Here is a 15120-nt window from a genome sequence, read left to right as displayed (position 1 = left end):
AATTCAACTAAGAACATTTACTCAAGTACTGCATTCAACGTTGATGTACTTCACATCAACATATTAACATATATTACTTATTAAATACTAATTTAATAAGCACTCACATGGGCCACCTTTCTGCATGAGTAGCCTACTTCAAGATAATTTAGTTTATTCTGTCCTCTTACTGTAGTGCCATTTTAAGTGTAGGCTATGCATTTTGCTTATATAAAGTATTTTTGAATTGGTACTTTCACTGAAGTAAAGGAGCCCTTTTAAACCGCACACAAAACCGATGTTGTGGACACTGGTGCTCATTTAAATGCGCCACAAAAGACACTTCCTTGGTATTCATCTTTGAAGGTGTGTTTGATGCTGCAGACATGTGCTGTATAATCATAAGATTAAACAGCCCCCCCCCCCCCACACACACACACTTTGTCCTGTCTTTAGGACAAACTCGACATGCTGGTCTTCTTCTTCTTTTATTGTATCATCATGATGACTCACAGTACGTTTTTTTGTCACAAATACACTCAAACAAACCCGACCACTTGATATATGATGTTCTGGAAATTTGCCGTGGCCTTCTTTTTATTTGATTTTATTTTTTACAAAATGATAGTCGTCTTGTCCAATCGCGACTCGAGTAGAAGCTCGTCCCCGCCTGTTTTGGGCTCTTGAAAGTGGCTGGACTAATCAGCGCTCGCCTCCGTGTGTTCAGCCATTTTGTAAGAAAATCAAGCAAGTCTGCCGCCCTACCTTCGCTTCAGACCTGCAGTTTTTTTCTTGTGCAATGGACGGGTAAGTGAAAAAGAACCACACTTTAGACGTATTTATTTAACGCAAACACACCGCGGTGTTATCCATCTTTATATATATGTTGCTTATTAGAATGGTTTGATCCACGGTGGCTGCTTCTTCCTAACCGTTAGACCGGGAAAGTTTTGAAACATTTTTTTGTTCATCAAAACATGCAACAGTTAGCAGGAGCGGAAGCTAACTAGCTGCTAACTAGCCATCGCTAACAAACGTTAGTTATGTGAACCATATATTATAATTTTTGTTAAAAATAAATTAACGCAAAGCAGACGTTACTTAACGATGTGTAGAGTCTGAATACACCTTTTCGATTTTAGAAACATTCTGGAAACAGTCAGCCGTTTGTTAACATTATTGAACACTGGCTAACTATTGGTAACTTGGTGTCTCGAGCGCTAGCTAAAGCAACGTGTCTCATTTCCGCATTCATTTGTCTGCGGAGTGCCAGAGGGCCATGTTGAAGATATCTGGCCTGAGCATTGTGCGTTGATTGAATCAGAGACTTCTATTCAGGGTAGGATACACGATATCGTGTTTTTAATCAAAGCGTATTTTACCACTTTGGTCATCTGAATTTACTGACAGTAAAAGGACCCCCTGCACAGAAACGATGTTGCATCTAACTCGGTCAACAATACGCTCGACGTATATTTGAGAGATTTGATATGTTTTATTGTTAGTTGTTTCCACTCTAAAGTTTGCTATTATTTCCACTACAGCCGCCTAGACGCTGAACTGTACCCCCTGGGAACCAGTTACGTCCCTGAAATTGAGTAAGTATTTGTGTATTATACGTAAATTCTACGGAAGTCCTTTTTATCCGTACTAGGTTTATGTCGATACTTTTGTAAATGCAGAGTTTCCAGAGTGTAGACGTCTATGCCGTTGTGATTATAATTGCTAAAAGATCACATAATGCATTATGGTATTTTCTTGCATTTCCTGTATACTAATGAAGTTTCTTTGTCTTTCACAGAAGTGTCCATGACATATCAGTTGGCACAAAGGTAGGCCTTTTTTGTTTTTCGTCATCTTCTTTTCACTTTCCCGTATTTCACTGTCTAGACTACAAAACGAATGCCACATGTTAGAATGTGTGTGTAGATATGTAGAACTCCTGGCATGGTCTTGCCAGGAGTTCTACATATCTACACATCTGCCAGGATGCAAAGTAAACACTGCACTTGGAATAGCAACACAATCAAAATAGCTTTGAGATCATGAGAGTTTTCATTGCATTTTACAATTCAGTGAAAATGGAAAATAACTGCGCCCGACACCGGGGACTTAATACACGTAGTCGGTCGGTTTGCAAGAGCTCCCTCTATAATTACAGAACTGCTGTCCAAAGCCGTTTCTCACGTGTAATGAGTTTTCAGTTGCAGACTGGCTCTCTCGTCTTTTTTTTTTTTGATTTATGATATGCAATAGTCAGCGCATTTAGTTTGCAGAAACTCTTAAGACTGTGGGCATGGGTCATTTGATAATTCAGTTAGAATAGATAAATGTAGGGCTTTGTTTTCCTGTCCTGTTTCTGTTGGTTTGTGCGGCTGCAGGGAAATGAAACTTCCTGCTGCTTATTGTGTGTTCCTTAATAGCATGTTGTCCTTGTTGGAATGTTAAGAAAGCAGCTGAATCCTGCCCCGGCGCTTGGTATTTTTTCAGCCTTGTTTCTAGCACAAGACAGACAAATCAGCGAAGTATTGTCCAATGTTAATCTTTATGCACGCATCTGTTCTTATCATTTCCAGTGCTGTTTTGTGCTTATGCCACTGGAATAGCAGCACTTGTGTGAATGTTTGGGTGTGCAAACGTGTTGAACGAAGAGCACAGTTGTTTTTGGCAAACTTCTGGTTGTTAACTTGTGTACCCAATAAAAATGCCTTCCTACGTAGTAATCCTGGGAAACAGTGCCTCAGGCAGAAATGTGTAGGAGGAGTGACTGAACTCAACTTGGGGATGTAACCATCCCGTCTCAACCGTCTTCATCATCCCGGCCAAAGGTCTTTGTGCTGTTTAAACAAGCTGTCTGATACACATGCCTGTAAACGGGCTACCCCACCCCCCTCTATTAATTTCAGTAAGGCGTGTTGTTCAACATTTGAACTGAACGGGTCCCTAATGTAATTCTTTAACTTTTTTGTTTTTCCTGGATTTGATGTACTGTGGTCATGATAATGCTGAGTTATGGTGCACTGCCTTGCTGGGATCTGTAATTATTCTGTCTGGGCAGAGTGTCTGGCATTCCGCGGCCACATTCCAATCTCCCCCCTCTGGTCCCATGGTGAGGCACTGTTCCCTGCCCCCCCACCCCCTACCCTGGCAAAGGCTGATCACAGTGAACAAACATGTCGTTACCTGTGCTCTTCCCCTTTGTGTTCTTCCTGGGAGATTACCATTTACCAACCCCCCCCCCCCCCCCCCCCCCCAACATAGTCCAAAATAAGGCTCCTAAATGCTTTAAGAGCTCATGTTATTTTTCCTCCTGCTTTGATGCAGTGCAAACCAGGTGTGCGGGTCCATGTTCCCCTTTTAAAATAATACAACGGTAGGCCACTGCCATTGTTGGTGAGAGGAAGCTGCTCATCGGTTTCAGCCTGTTGGCCAGTAATGTGTCATCGTCTCCTAACTGAAGGATACTATTATATTGTCAACATCCCGTGGAAACAAAGGATGTGAACATGTCGATACTCATTTAGCGGATTTTTGTTGGAAATGTGGGTTTGGCCCGGTCCTGGAGTAGACTTGAGTAAACCAGTTATATGCTTCTTTTTTTTTCTCGATAGCTTTGTAAATGAACTTTGTGTTGCACTGCACTCCTTCCAAACGCTGTAGTTATATTCTGCATTAATTTGTTCCACAGTCCTCTTGATTTTTATGTGACTTTGATGTTTCTACTCTGTACTACACGTTCTTAGCTCTGTGGTTATTTTTAGAATGAGGAAGTATGGGGGGGAGAGAGTCCTGCCATGGAACAGTAACCATCAGTCCCCAAGAGGAAGTTTAGCCAAAGCCTGGAAGCAGGCCTGATTATGCGGCTCTTCCTGTTTGGAGTCGGTCTCCTGACTGACAATGTGACATTGCCCGCCCCCAAGCATGGAGTCAGGCGGGAGCCTTCATTTCTCATGGCTTGTATCTGGCCTTGGCCCATTTATCAAACAAAAAGCAAAAAAAATGTTTTTCTGCATTTCCCTCCCAACTTGAACACACCACTTGTCGTTTGGCAGTCTTATTTGTGCCATTAGGTGTGCGTTAACTGGTCCCTCCCATTTAAAAACAAACAAACTTGAAAGTCTTTTTTTCCTCTTGTCTTGTCAGACTTTGCACCTCTTGTAATCTTAGCTCAGTATTTGCCTGCCATGTATGCATACCATTTACGTATCGGTTTGAACATTTACCAAAGTAGGAGGGCCCCTGATCCCGAAGCCGCAGTTAAGTAGGCATAGGAATGTTTCTTGCTGAATTTAGATAGCAGACCCTGTTTGTGTGGGCCCCAGAGTGAGTGAGCGACTCAGCCCAACCATCTGGAAGTCAAAGGGTAGTTTATTCGACTGCGTACAGTGTTGTGCTCTCATGGCAACTAACTCTGTACTCGACACCGTCCGTTAAAAGTGTTCTCTCGGATCACCTTGTTCCCGCCTTTTGAGTAGACTTTGCAGTAACCCCCCACCACCGTGCATAATTAAAGGCCAAGATTCACAAGGTAGAGGAGAATTCTAGCAAACTTGCATGACTGGTTGTCGTTAAAGCGCTCCAGGACACTTCATCTCCGAGAGAGTCTTCGGGGCTCCATATGTGTGTGCGCTGCCGTGTAACAATGCCCCTAGTCTCAGCTGGAACAGGACATTCATTGTAGTGTTGTAGAGCTCAGGCTGCTGAGCCACTTCTTGTGACTGCTGTACTTCATCTCACACACACAACCATGAGAACAGCCCCGAAACAGCACTTTATATATACTAGAGAGAGCAAGAGGGGACAGACGAGGCTGTCTCAGCAGACAGTAATCTAGTGTGGGCTAGGAGTCTCCCCATCTTGTCTTCCAATCCAGAGGGCTTTTGGTTGGTGTGTTATCCTTCCTCCTAATACTGAATTATGAGAAGATAGGTTGCACCGACTGACAGCTGCTGTCAAGCTAAGATTTTGCTGCTGACTTCTATGCGTCATGTTGAAGAGTAGCCTTTTCTCCATGAGTGTGATTGGCGTTTATAAATTGATAATTTGGCACATTGCCCCACGGTCAGAAATAATGGCTAATTTTGACTGTGGCTACGGTCTGGAACTAGAAATTACTGTTGGGGAACAATATAAAAAATGGTACGGGAAGACATGGTTATGATGAGGAGTCAAATATCCTTGCTGACAAGCCGGGTCATTTGATACTTTCCAGTGGGGAAGGTGGGGTTCTTCTCGAGCGAGCTTGCTCAATCCTCTTTTGGTTATCAGATTACTTCCTGCTGTATCACACAATGGCTCGGTAATATGAGCGCCGTGCTCTCCACCTGCTACGCTGTGCCCTCGTTGGTGAATGCACTGAAGTGAACCATTGTTGTCTCTCTTTCTGCAGAGGGGATCCGACGAACTCTTTTCTTCCTGCATAGCCAACGGGCCCTATATCATGAGCTCAGGTAAGGGGGGGGGGTTGCTATGGAGGGTTGAATCCTTTTCTTCTTTTTCTTTTTTTTTATTGAAGTGCTTTGGCGTTTGTTGGTTTGCGTTGTCATGACGATCAATCCATTATTCAAGAAGAACCAGAGCCCTCTGTCCCCTCCCTGATTGTATCTGCGTCTGTTTTTCTTTTCTCTGCAGCCAATGGCAACGACAGCAAAAAATTCAAAGGTGACGTGCGCAGTCCTGGTGTTCCGTCACGTGTGGTCCACGTACGCAAGCTGCCCAACGACATAAATGAGGCTGAAGTTATCGGCCTGGGACTGCCCTTTGGGAAGGTCACTAATTTGCTGATGCTGAAAGGGAAAAACCAGGTAAGGACCGACGTATATGCAGGTGTTCTCGCCAAACCCGTGTGACTCGCCCTCCTGGGTGAAACCTCTCTTTAGGGGCTGGGACCAGAGAGCTTTCTAGCCCTCTGTCCTGATGTGAAAACTTTGACTGACCCTTTTGTCAAATCCTTGTTGTCTCTAGTTTTCTATTACCTGCTGTTATGTGTCAAAACCAATAAAGATGTCAAATAAGATTTGGCTAAATGGAGATGGGTAGTAAAAAATAGTCATAAGACACCTGATTATTTACGCTTACGCTAAAGAAACATTGCCTTAGTGTGGTACCGTATCAAATGAAATGCATTTCTCTGGTCCTCCCCTGCAGGCATTCTTAGAAATGACCAGCGAGGAGTGTGCACAGACGATGGTGAGCTACTACTCCTCTGTAACCCCCGTCATCAGAAACCACCCCATCTACATGCAATACTCGACTCATAAGGAGCTGAAGACCGACAACTCCCCCAACCAAGTGGTAAGGGTTTGCACTCTGACACACACGCTCAAAGTACTGTTGTAGTCATGGCTAGATACTAAGTTATGGTGTTGTCTAAATATGGCAATTGCCTTCAACAAAACCGGATCACCTACAATCAGTCGTTCATTTATTACTGCATACTTTTCTTCATCCATGCTAAGAAGTTCCTCTTGTTCTCCAGCGTGCTCAGGCAGCTCTGCAGGCAGTCAATGCTCTGCATGGCGGTGGGATGGGGGGCATGGCCATTCCAGCAGATGTGGCTAGCATGGGAGGAGGAGGATTAGGGTCCCAAAGCCCTGTACTCAGAGTCATCGTGGAAAACCTCTTCTACCCAGTCACCCTGGATGTACTTCACCAGGTACACACCCTTTTTGTTATTTGTTTGAACTACAGTTGTCTAGTTGTTTCGCACGTTATAGGCTTGCCAGTCCCTTTTTAGTCTTAAAGGGCCAGCGTGTAGGATTTCGCGACATCTAGCAGTGAGGGTGCAGATTGCAGCCAAGCGTGTGGTAGTGCAGTGCTACAAATCAACAAAAGATGCATGTTGGCAATAGTGGAACTCTTGTTTTAAGAAAATATGCAAATGTATTCTTTCTTTTTTGCTTCCCGTACAGTTTCAATGAAAATGTGTGTTTATTTCACCCCTAATCGTGCTGTCTCCACCTCCAGATTTTCTCTAAATTCGGCACTGTGCTGAAGATCATCACATTCACCAAGAACAACCAATTCCAGGCTCTGATCCAGTATGCCGATGGCATGACTGCTCAGCACGCCAAACTGGTAAGACCGGTACATCTAATAATCTTTGTCATATTTCAGTCTGACGTTGTTGCCACCACTTTTGCAGTTGGATTGAGATTCAGTTCCGTGTAAACATCGTGGGAGCGACTAATGAAACTATTTAAAACACATCGCACAGTTATCTTAAGTCTAAATCTCCCATTCTCAGTCTCTGGATGGACAGAACATCTACAATGCCTGCTGTACCCTGAGAATCAGCTTCTCCAAGCTCACCAGCCTCAATGTCAAGTACAACAACGACAAGAGCCGGGATTACACCCGTCCAGACCTCCCCACTGCAGACTCACAGGCCTCCCTGGACCACCAGACCATGGCAGCTGCTGCATTTGGTAAGATTGGGTCATGATTTGAAGAACACGGTACGCGTGGGGTCTTAATAAAAGCATTGAATTTCATATTCTCAAAATAAGGCCTTTAAAGTAAGTTCTAACTTACCTTTTGTAGTATTAGATGAATACCGTAACATCATAAATGACTATCAAATGTATGAAATATTTTATGCTTGTAACATTCATACAGTTTACTTTTGTTTGGTGTGACTTGGATGTTATAAGACGATGCGCATATTGTTAACGTCGGGTTATTGCTTTACGCTCTTGACCATGGAGTGTGCATGAGCATCAGTCAGTTGTCAGGGAAGAAAACAAAATGCCTCGCACCTTGCTACTAACAAGCTAACGTTAGAGGCGACCAACAAGTGTAATGTTAACAACGAACCTGGATGAAGAGATCGGGGCCAAGGAAGCGGAGAATTTTAAGTGGTATTAAAAAGGTCTTCAATTAAACTTGAAGAACCCAGGGGGGGCGCCTGGGGGAAGAAGTCTTTGTTCTCATTTTTGTTCCGTTTCTTTTGCTTCTTGTCCCAGCTGCTCCGGGCCTGATCTCAGCCTCTCCTTATGGTGCAGCTCATGGCTTCCCTCAAGCCTTCGCCATCCAGCAGTCAGGTCCGTACACTTTATTTTACCACGCTACACTAGCTCTTATCCAAATATTTGCCCGCTACATGTAGTGTGTAATTGGCCTTGATGTGAACATACTGGATATATTCCCCAGTATTTTCTCCTTTTTTACAAGATCTCTTCAGTGTGTAGAAAGCAGCAAGTAATGGTGACGTATCAATGAAATTAATATTTCGTTCCTCTTAGGGTTGGCAATGCCTGGTATGCCCGGTGCCCTGGCGTCCCTGGGCGTGAGCCACGGCGGCATGGCTGCTGCCGCGGCAGCCGCTAGCCGGCTCGGCCTGACCGGGTTCGGTGCCGCTGCGGGACACCATGTGTTGCTGGTCAGCAATCTGAACCCTGAGGTCAGTACACTCACTAGGCCTAAACAGCTGTACGCTCTCTCTGTCAGTACAGTGCTGAGAAACATTAGAGTGTTACGGTGACATTTGTTTACACTACGGTTCACCTGGATCCATTTGTATAAGTGCTGCATTGGTTGCCCCCCCCCCCCATTCTCCACCACCTCCATGTGACCAGACTAGTTGGAGTACCTGTACCACAGTTTTTAATGAAAAGGGGTTATGGAGTCAAACCGCTTCTCTTTCAGGACCTCTCTGTGTTTGACCAAACCTGCTGCATTTCTGACCTGCCACTTTGCTCACTGTGAATTTTAAGTTTATTCAAAACACTAACTTCTTTTTTTTTTTAAACCTACCATTTCATATCTTCATTTTTTGTCCATTAGTTGAAATCATTCTTGAGTTGTTGGAGAGACAATAGTACTTTTTTTCTTCGTATTTTGTAAAGAAACATGCCTGGATTTAGGTTATTTTCTTATATAGTGTGTAAAATGTATTGGTAGTCTGTCGCACTCATTACATTTACTGTAGTTATGTAGTCATCACGTTAAGCATGCTACTTTAAAGATCAGCTGGTAGTTGACATTCAGAGTTGACTGTTTAGATTATTTAGTTACATTAGAATAAAACAAACGTAGCCTGTAATTAAAAGTACATATTGTCTCTGCCTTTTTCTGTATTTCATTGTTAATCTTTTTTTTCTCCTTTTTCTCCTAGTGTTCCCATAGTGACAGTGCATTTTAATTTAGCCAGTTCTACTGTCTGAAGCACTACATTTCTTTGTGTATACTGACCTTGTTTTTTTACTTCCTTTTTTCTCTCTCTCCTTTCTCTGTCCCCCTCTCCCTTTGTTTTAACCCCCCCCCCCCCCCCCCCACCTCAACTCTTGCCAACTGACTGCACGCCCCACAACCAATTGTTCCCTCTGTCCTCCAACCCCCCCCCTCTGCCACTCCTCTATCACTACTACAACCACCCAACCCTCCCCAATCCATCATGCCCCAATTTGGTCACCACCCACAAATTTAAACGCAACACAAAAACACAACATTGACACGTCCATTGGTCGTCTATCCCTGATTTTTGTCATCATCTGGCCCTCCACTGTCTGTCTTCTCTCCACAACCTCATCTTCCTCCTCTCTCTCTCGTGCTCTTTGAATCCTCTCCTCCTCTCTTCATTTTCTTCGTCCCTCATGCCTCTCCTTCCTCCATGGTACTGTGGCCTTCCTGTGGACCTCGCTGCCTGTGGCCTGCGGACATGTCCCGACTCCACTCCACTGTCCTCCGCTCCGTCTCTTTTCCCCTGTTCCCTATCCCCCTTTGGCCCCGCTACTCCCCCTGCTGTCTCTAAAGAGCGTTACGCCACACTGCCTCTTTATTCTTTTCGGTACGTTATCATCCTTTCATCTCCTTTTTTTATTACTACTGTTACCTGGCAAGGTGGGCATGTCTTGTCTCATGTTGTTGGCTTTGTGTTTTTTTGACCCCTGATGGCTCGTCATCAGGCTACAGGGCTATGAAGGGTGGGGGTGTCTGTTTGTTTTTGGGGGTTTGTATGACCTGTTTTTGGTTGTTGTGGGTTTGTGTGAGGAAAGTAAGGTGAGAACACCGCACAAAGCTGCAGCATTTTATTTTTAACAGCAGAGGGTTTACTGTCCAGGGGCAACAAACGTTGTTTTCATCTTCAAAGAGCACAGCCCCGTAATGGAAACGTTGCCTAACTCAATAGAACTGTGGGCATCATTTTGTTTGGGAATGAGGCAGGAAGCCAATCTAAATTCTAAAGTATTGCCCTCAGGAAGAGAATGAAAAGTCAACACTTTATTTGGTTCTGCACGGTCTAATCTTAACCCATGAAATTTCAGCCAATTTTTTGCTAAGTAGATTTCTCTACGGTTGCCTTGAGTCACTCAGCAATAGTATATACAAAGATGAAATGCTGCTGCTTTTTAGTAATTGTGAGCTGACATATCCCTCAGATTATGTCGCCATATTATTCCTCTGCAGTTACTCTCCTGTAGGTATGTGCATGTTTAGTTTATTCCTGCATGTGTTTCTATTAAGCCCTCGAGTTGCTCAAGTAATCAACGTTTTCTTGAATGTATAGCGATCAAATCGACCAAACCACTCATTTTACTACTCTTTGATTTCCCCCTTCGAATCACTACCTCTCCCTTCTCGAGCATCTGTCTAATTGTAATCTAAGAGGGCTTACGTAGGACTAGTTCTGGAGGTCCCATGCAGAATTGAACAGAAAATGAGTAGAATGACAATGACTTATTAATCAGACGGCGGTCATTTAGTCGCAGTGTAGATATCTCTGTTCCTGATGTGACGGCTTAACTAGTTTTTGTTGCTGTGATGTAGCTCCTGTTAAGGCTGTGTTCTTTGTTGCACTTGTATCGTGACCCCTTCCTCTTCCTCCCCAGGTGTGTACGGCGATGTGATGAGAGTGAAGATCCTGTTTAATAAAAAGGAGAACGCTCTGATCCAGATGTCTGACAGCACTCAGGCTCAGCTAGGTAGCTACAGTTTTCTTTGAGATGTGTTATTGTTCTTTCATCTTGTGCATCTTCCTCCTCTTAATCCTACCATATGTTAGAGCCTTTTGAGCACACAGGACCGGTTTTCCTTTCTCATAGTTGACTTGTTTCATTTGTTTTACCATTCATGAGGACGCCACAAGTATCTAGAAAGTACTTCCAGAAATGTGACGCTCAATCGAGGAGGGTACGGATTGAAATTAATTAATCCTGTTGATGTTTCTCAGCTATGAGCCACCTGAACGGTCAGCGTCTTCATGGCCGGGCCATGCGCGTGACGTCATCCAAACACACCACAGTGCAGCTGCCCAGAGAAGGCCACGAGGACCAGGGTCTCACTAAGGACTATGGCAACTCCCCGCTGCACCGCTTCAAGAAGCCCGGCTCCAAAAATTACTCCAACATCTTCCCACCCTCGGCAACACTCCACCTCTCCAACATACCGTGAGTTCAGCCGCGAGAGCCTCGTTTTCATTCCCACTCTCTCCCCGAGCAGCTTTTGGGCTGTAAGCTTTTAACTTTGTAGTCATGACTCATTCTTTTCTATATTTAGTGCTTGGGATTAAGTAGTTGTGACAGTACTTTGTAAACATGCTACTCTCGAGGTGCATTTTTTCGAACTAATCAAGCCTCTTGTTTCACAATACCAGTAAATAAACAGGAAAATGCTAATAAGTAAAGGGAACATAGACGCTTTATGTAAATTCTCTGTTTTTCTCTCTGCTTTCAGGCCTTCTGTGGTGGAGGACGACCTCCAGAGGCTTTTTGCCAGCTCAGGAGCCACAGTCAAGGCCTTCAAGTTCTTTCAGTACGTCTCAGTCGTCGCGTTTCATTTTCTTAAATTGTTAGGTCCTTATGTGCGTTTGACTTTCTTCTATTTGTCGTTTGGAGTCTGAATAACACGTCTTGTAGACCACAGAGACAAATCAATCATAACTTAGCAAATGGCAGACATTGTTGACCCTTTTTAAGAACACATTGTTCCCTCTTTTTATTGAACAGGAAAGACCGCAAGATGGCCCTGATCCAGATGGGCTCAGTCGAGGAGGCAATTGAGTCCCTCATTGAGTTCCACAACCATGATCTGGGAGAGAACCACCACCTCCGAGTGTCCTTCTCAAAGTCCACCATCTGAGTGCTCCTCTTGTCACGGTTGCCTTCAGTGGCGATGGCCACCGTTACATCTTGATGGCTGTGGTTCTTTGTAGACTGTTGCTCCCGTCACCATTATTAATCATTTCCCTCATTAATAGGTTTGGGTATCACATTTAATCAATTGTGCTTCCGATTCCTGGTTCCAATTTTTGTCATGCGTTAACAAAATATGTTAAAAATCAAACCGTTTTCTTTTTGGGTTATGGTGTCAAACTGTTAATTCACCATAAAATACAAGGTATTTTACATTAACACGTAAACAAATGTGAATATATTCTCATGCCACACACAGATTGGTTGTTGGCAGTTTTACGCTGGTCTGTATTTGAGTTGGTCCTGCTGGCTCCGGGGCATTGTGATTTGGACCGAGGACCTCTAAAAACATGCATTCTTGTAGCGTGCCGCATGTTGGACAGACTTCTCCACGGGAGGAAGCTGTTCCGCTTGTGACTACAGTTTACTGTATCACTCTCGTTTGTTCCGCTTGTAAGCGGTAGGTCCCGCCCGTAATGATGTAAACACTCTTCACATGCAGTGTGACAGACGACGTAAACGAGTGGGTCACAATTTGGCTCAGGAATCGGTGTAAATGGAATCAAAGCACGTTTCTGTTTCCAGGTCAGGACCAGTTCTTGGTACCCAAACCATCAAATTCAATCTGTTCCATCATTTAGTTCTTAAGTGGGGGTCCTGTGAGGGGGGCAACATTCTGCAATGAAACATGTTATACTGGAGGTGAAGTAGCGGCAGCCCATGAACTGTCACTTTAGACCAAATCGCTTAAAATCGTTTTAAAAAGACACCCTCCACCACAGATGCTCATGTGGATGAATCGTATCCACACAAGACACACTTCAGCATTCCTTTTATTGTGATAGTCATGTGGATATATCTGTGTGTGTGTGTGCCTTTTTGAAATGCCACTTTGACCCTGTTTGGCCAGTCAGAAACGGTTCGATACGAAGGGATTTAGTTTTGGCCCACAGACCACCAAACAATTAATATCCCAGTATCTCTTTTGATTTTATCTTCTTGTAACTACCCCCTTAATTGCTTCGGGGGATCCATACCACTATCTGGAGTCATTCGATAAGGATGCATTTTTCTTACATCTGTTTACCCCAAACCAGATTGCCTTAAGCATCGCTCTGGCTTTATTTGTAGAAGACGTGACTTTCAAAATGCCTTTTTCATGCCTTGTGGTATGTACCAGCATTGTTACAATGTGGGGGGGGGGGGGGGGGTGAAAGTGGCTCATTCAAACTTCAGTTTCATCTTAAAAACACAATTTTCTTTTTTTTTTTCTAGAGATTTGTATTCATATCCCCATTATGTCTGTAGAAGCGAATGTATGTCAGTTAGGTGCCTAATATCCTCGCTAGGTGATGTAGCTCTGTTAGGTGGTGTTTTGTGGCAGGAGTCGGAGCTGTAGCCGGCCTTCCTGTCTTTCCGTCCCCATCCACCTCCACGTAGTCCTTCCTCAGGCGGGGCCGCGGTGTTTGGGGCGTCATTTAACCATATGTTCATCTATACGTGGACGCCTATATATTCATTTATCTTTTCTTTTAATGTTAGTATTTACATGTGTATCACTGCTACGCTTCTCTGATACCTATACGTAGTGGCTGGGTTTGATCATTATCGCAGTGCCTTGAGTTTTTAATCTGAGGCCGAAGCATTTTGCGGCCCGGTCGGTTGACTTTGTTTACCTCTCGTTCAGGTGTTTTTATCTTTCCGGTCTCTGAAGATGCCTTTATCCCATTATGGGCAGGTAAACCGACCTGTGAGAGAGCAGCTTGGAGTCATTTGTCAACTGAAAGTAACAACAGTCTTGGATTGTGTTTAAAACTAATCCTAAAGCCAGTATATCTATATTTTTTTTCTTAAATTCAGGATAACAGGATTACATGGTGGGTTAGCCCTCACCCACTCCGGTCTGTGTCCAACTCTACGCCACAGCCCGGTTCTTTAGTGCACTTTCCCTCAACGATCGGTCCAAGTTGGCGCCAACACGCTGAAGTCTTAAAACGTCGTCTCATTCCTGCGTGCCTCGAGCACCGGTCTCCACAGCCTCGACCACAGTAGTTTTGGACCAGATGCAGATTCACTTCTGTCTCTATTTTTGTAAAAGATTATTATGCATGGTTTAACGAAGCTTCATGTAGCTACAGGCGGTAATTGCTGGTAAGGACCAAAGTATCTTCTACCCCTGCTGTTATGTAGTGTTGTGATTTCTAAAGTTGTTTTTTTTCCGCACATTCCCACAAGTACACGAGGCTTCAGTTTCCTTTTTCTTTCCGTTTCTCAGATGCCTTGGACAAATGTCACATGAAGTTAAAAGTATGTTTGGGTCATCAGTCTATACTGTATATTGTATCCCTTGTTGGATTGACATTACAAAGAGTCTACTTTGGTAGTTTGCTTTAGTACGGATACTTAATTGAACCACAGTCCTAGCTGTGCTGTTGATGGTGTAGAAGATTATGTGTTCCTTTTCTTTTTGTTAAAGCTTTTATGTTTCTCCTCTTTTATATGGGGGTGGGATGGGGTTCTTGTATGAAGCGGGATTGATGGTTGTATATATTCATGTTTTTGTACCACAATCATTTGGATTATATCCACTTTACGTTCAAAACATGTATATTTTGATAAAACAATACAGACCTACTGAGCTCTGCGGAGCTGTAAAAACAAAAAAAACGTTTGTAACAAAGACATTAAACCTATCTGAACACGGAAGTGTCTCTGTATGTGCCCTCCCCCCCTCCCCTCCCTTTTGCCATTCTGTTCTAGTCTCTTGCATCTTCTGCTGCCTTCAATAAATCTTTAGTTTGTTCCTCCTTTCCGGCCTCATTTGGTTTCTGTCTCTTCCGCTCTGTCCTGTGGAGCTGCTGCTCTGCATCAGTTAACACTTTGTAACATTTCCCCTGTTTCCCATCCTGTTTACGACTGGTGGGTTGTTTTTAATCCTTTTACTATATTTCCAACTTTGTACTCATCCCATCTTGACGTGACTGCTAATCTGGGTTCAGCGCAATCCCTC

General features: G+C 43.8%; 1 protein-coding gene across 1 annotated transcript; it reads left to right on the top strand.

Moving 5' to 3' along the window:
• Positions 1-752: 752 nt before the first annotated feature.
• On the top strand, positions 753-14917 carry ptbp1a (polypyrimidine tract binding protein 1a). Its single transcript, XM_079286574.1, has 16 exons — positions 753-786; positions 1524-1577; positions 1781-1811; positions 5369-5429; positions 5611-5783; positions 6127-6273; positions 6458-6634; positions 6946-7056; positions 7226-7406; positions 7944-8021; positions 8223-8380; positions 9733-9766; positions 10809-10901; positions 11150-11366; positions 11653-11730; positions 11925-14917. Exons 1-16 carry the CDS (start codon positions 779-781, stop codon positions 12055-12057), a joined length of 1734 nt encoding a protein of 577 aa, XP_079142700.1. The 5' UTR covers positions 753-778; the 3' UTR covers positions 12058-14917.
• The last annotated feature ends 203 nt before the right edge of the window (positions 14918-15120 follow it).

Source organism: Melanostigma gelatinosum (genome assembly GCF_949748355.1).
Source record: "Melanostigma gelatinosum genome assembly, chromosome: 16".
Lineage (NCBI taxonomy): Eukaryota > Metazoa > Chordata > Actinopteri > Perciformes > Zoarcidae > Melanostigma > Melanostigma gelatinosum.
The sequence above is the reverse complement of the archived record's forward strand: the minus strand, read 5'-3'. Positions and strand labels throughout refer to the sequence as shown.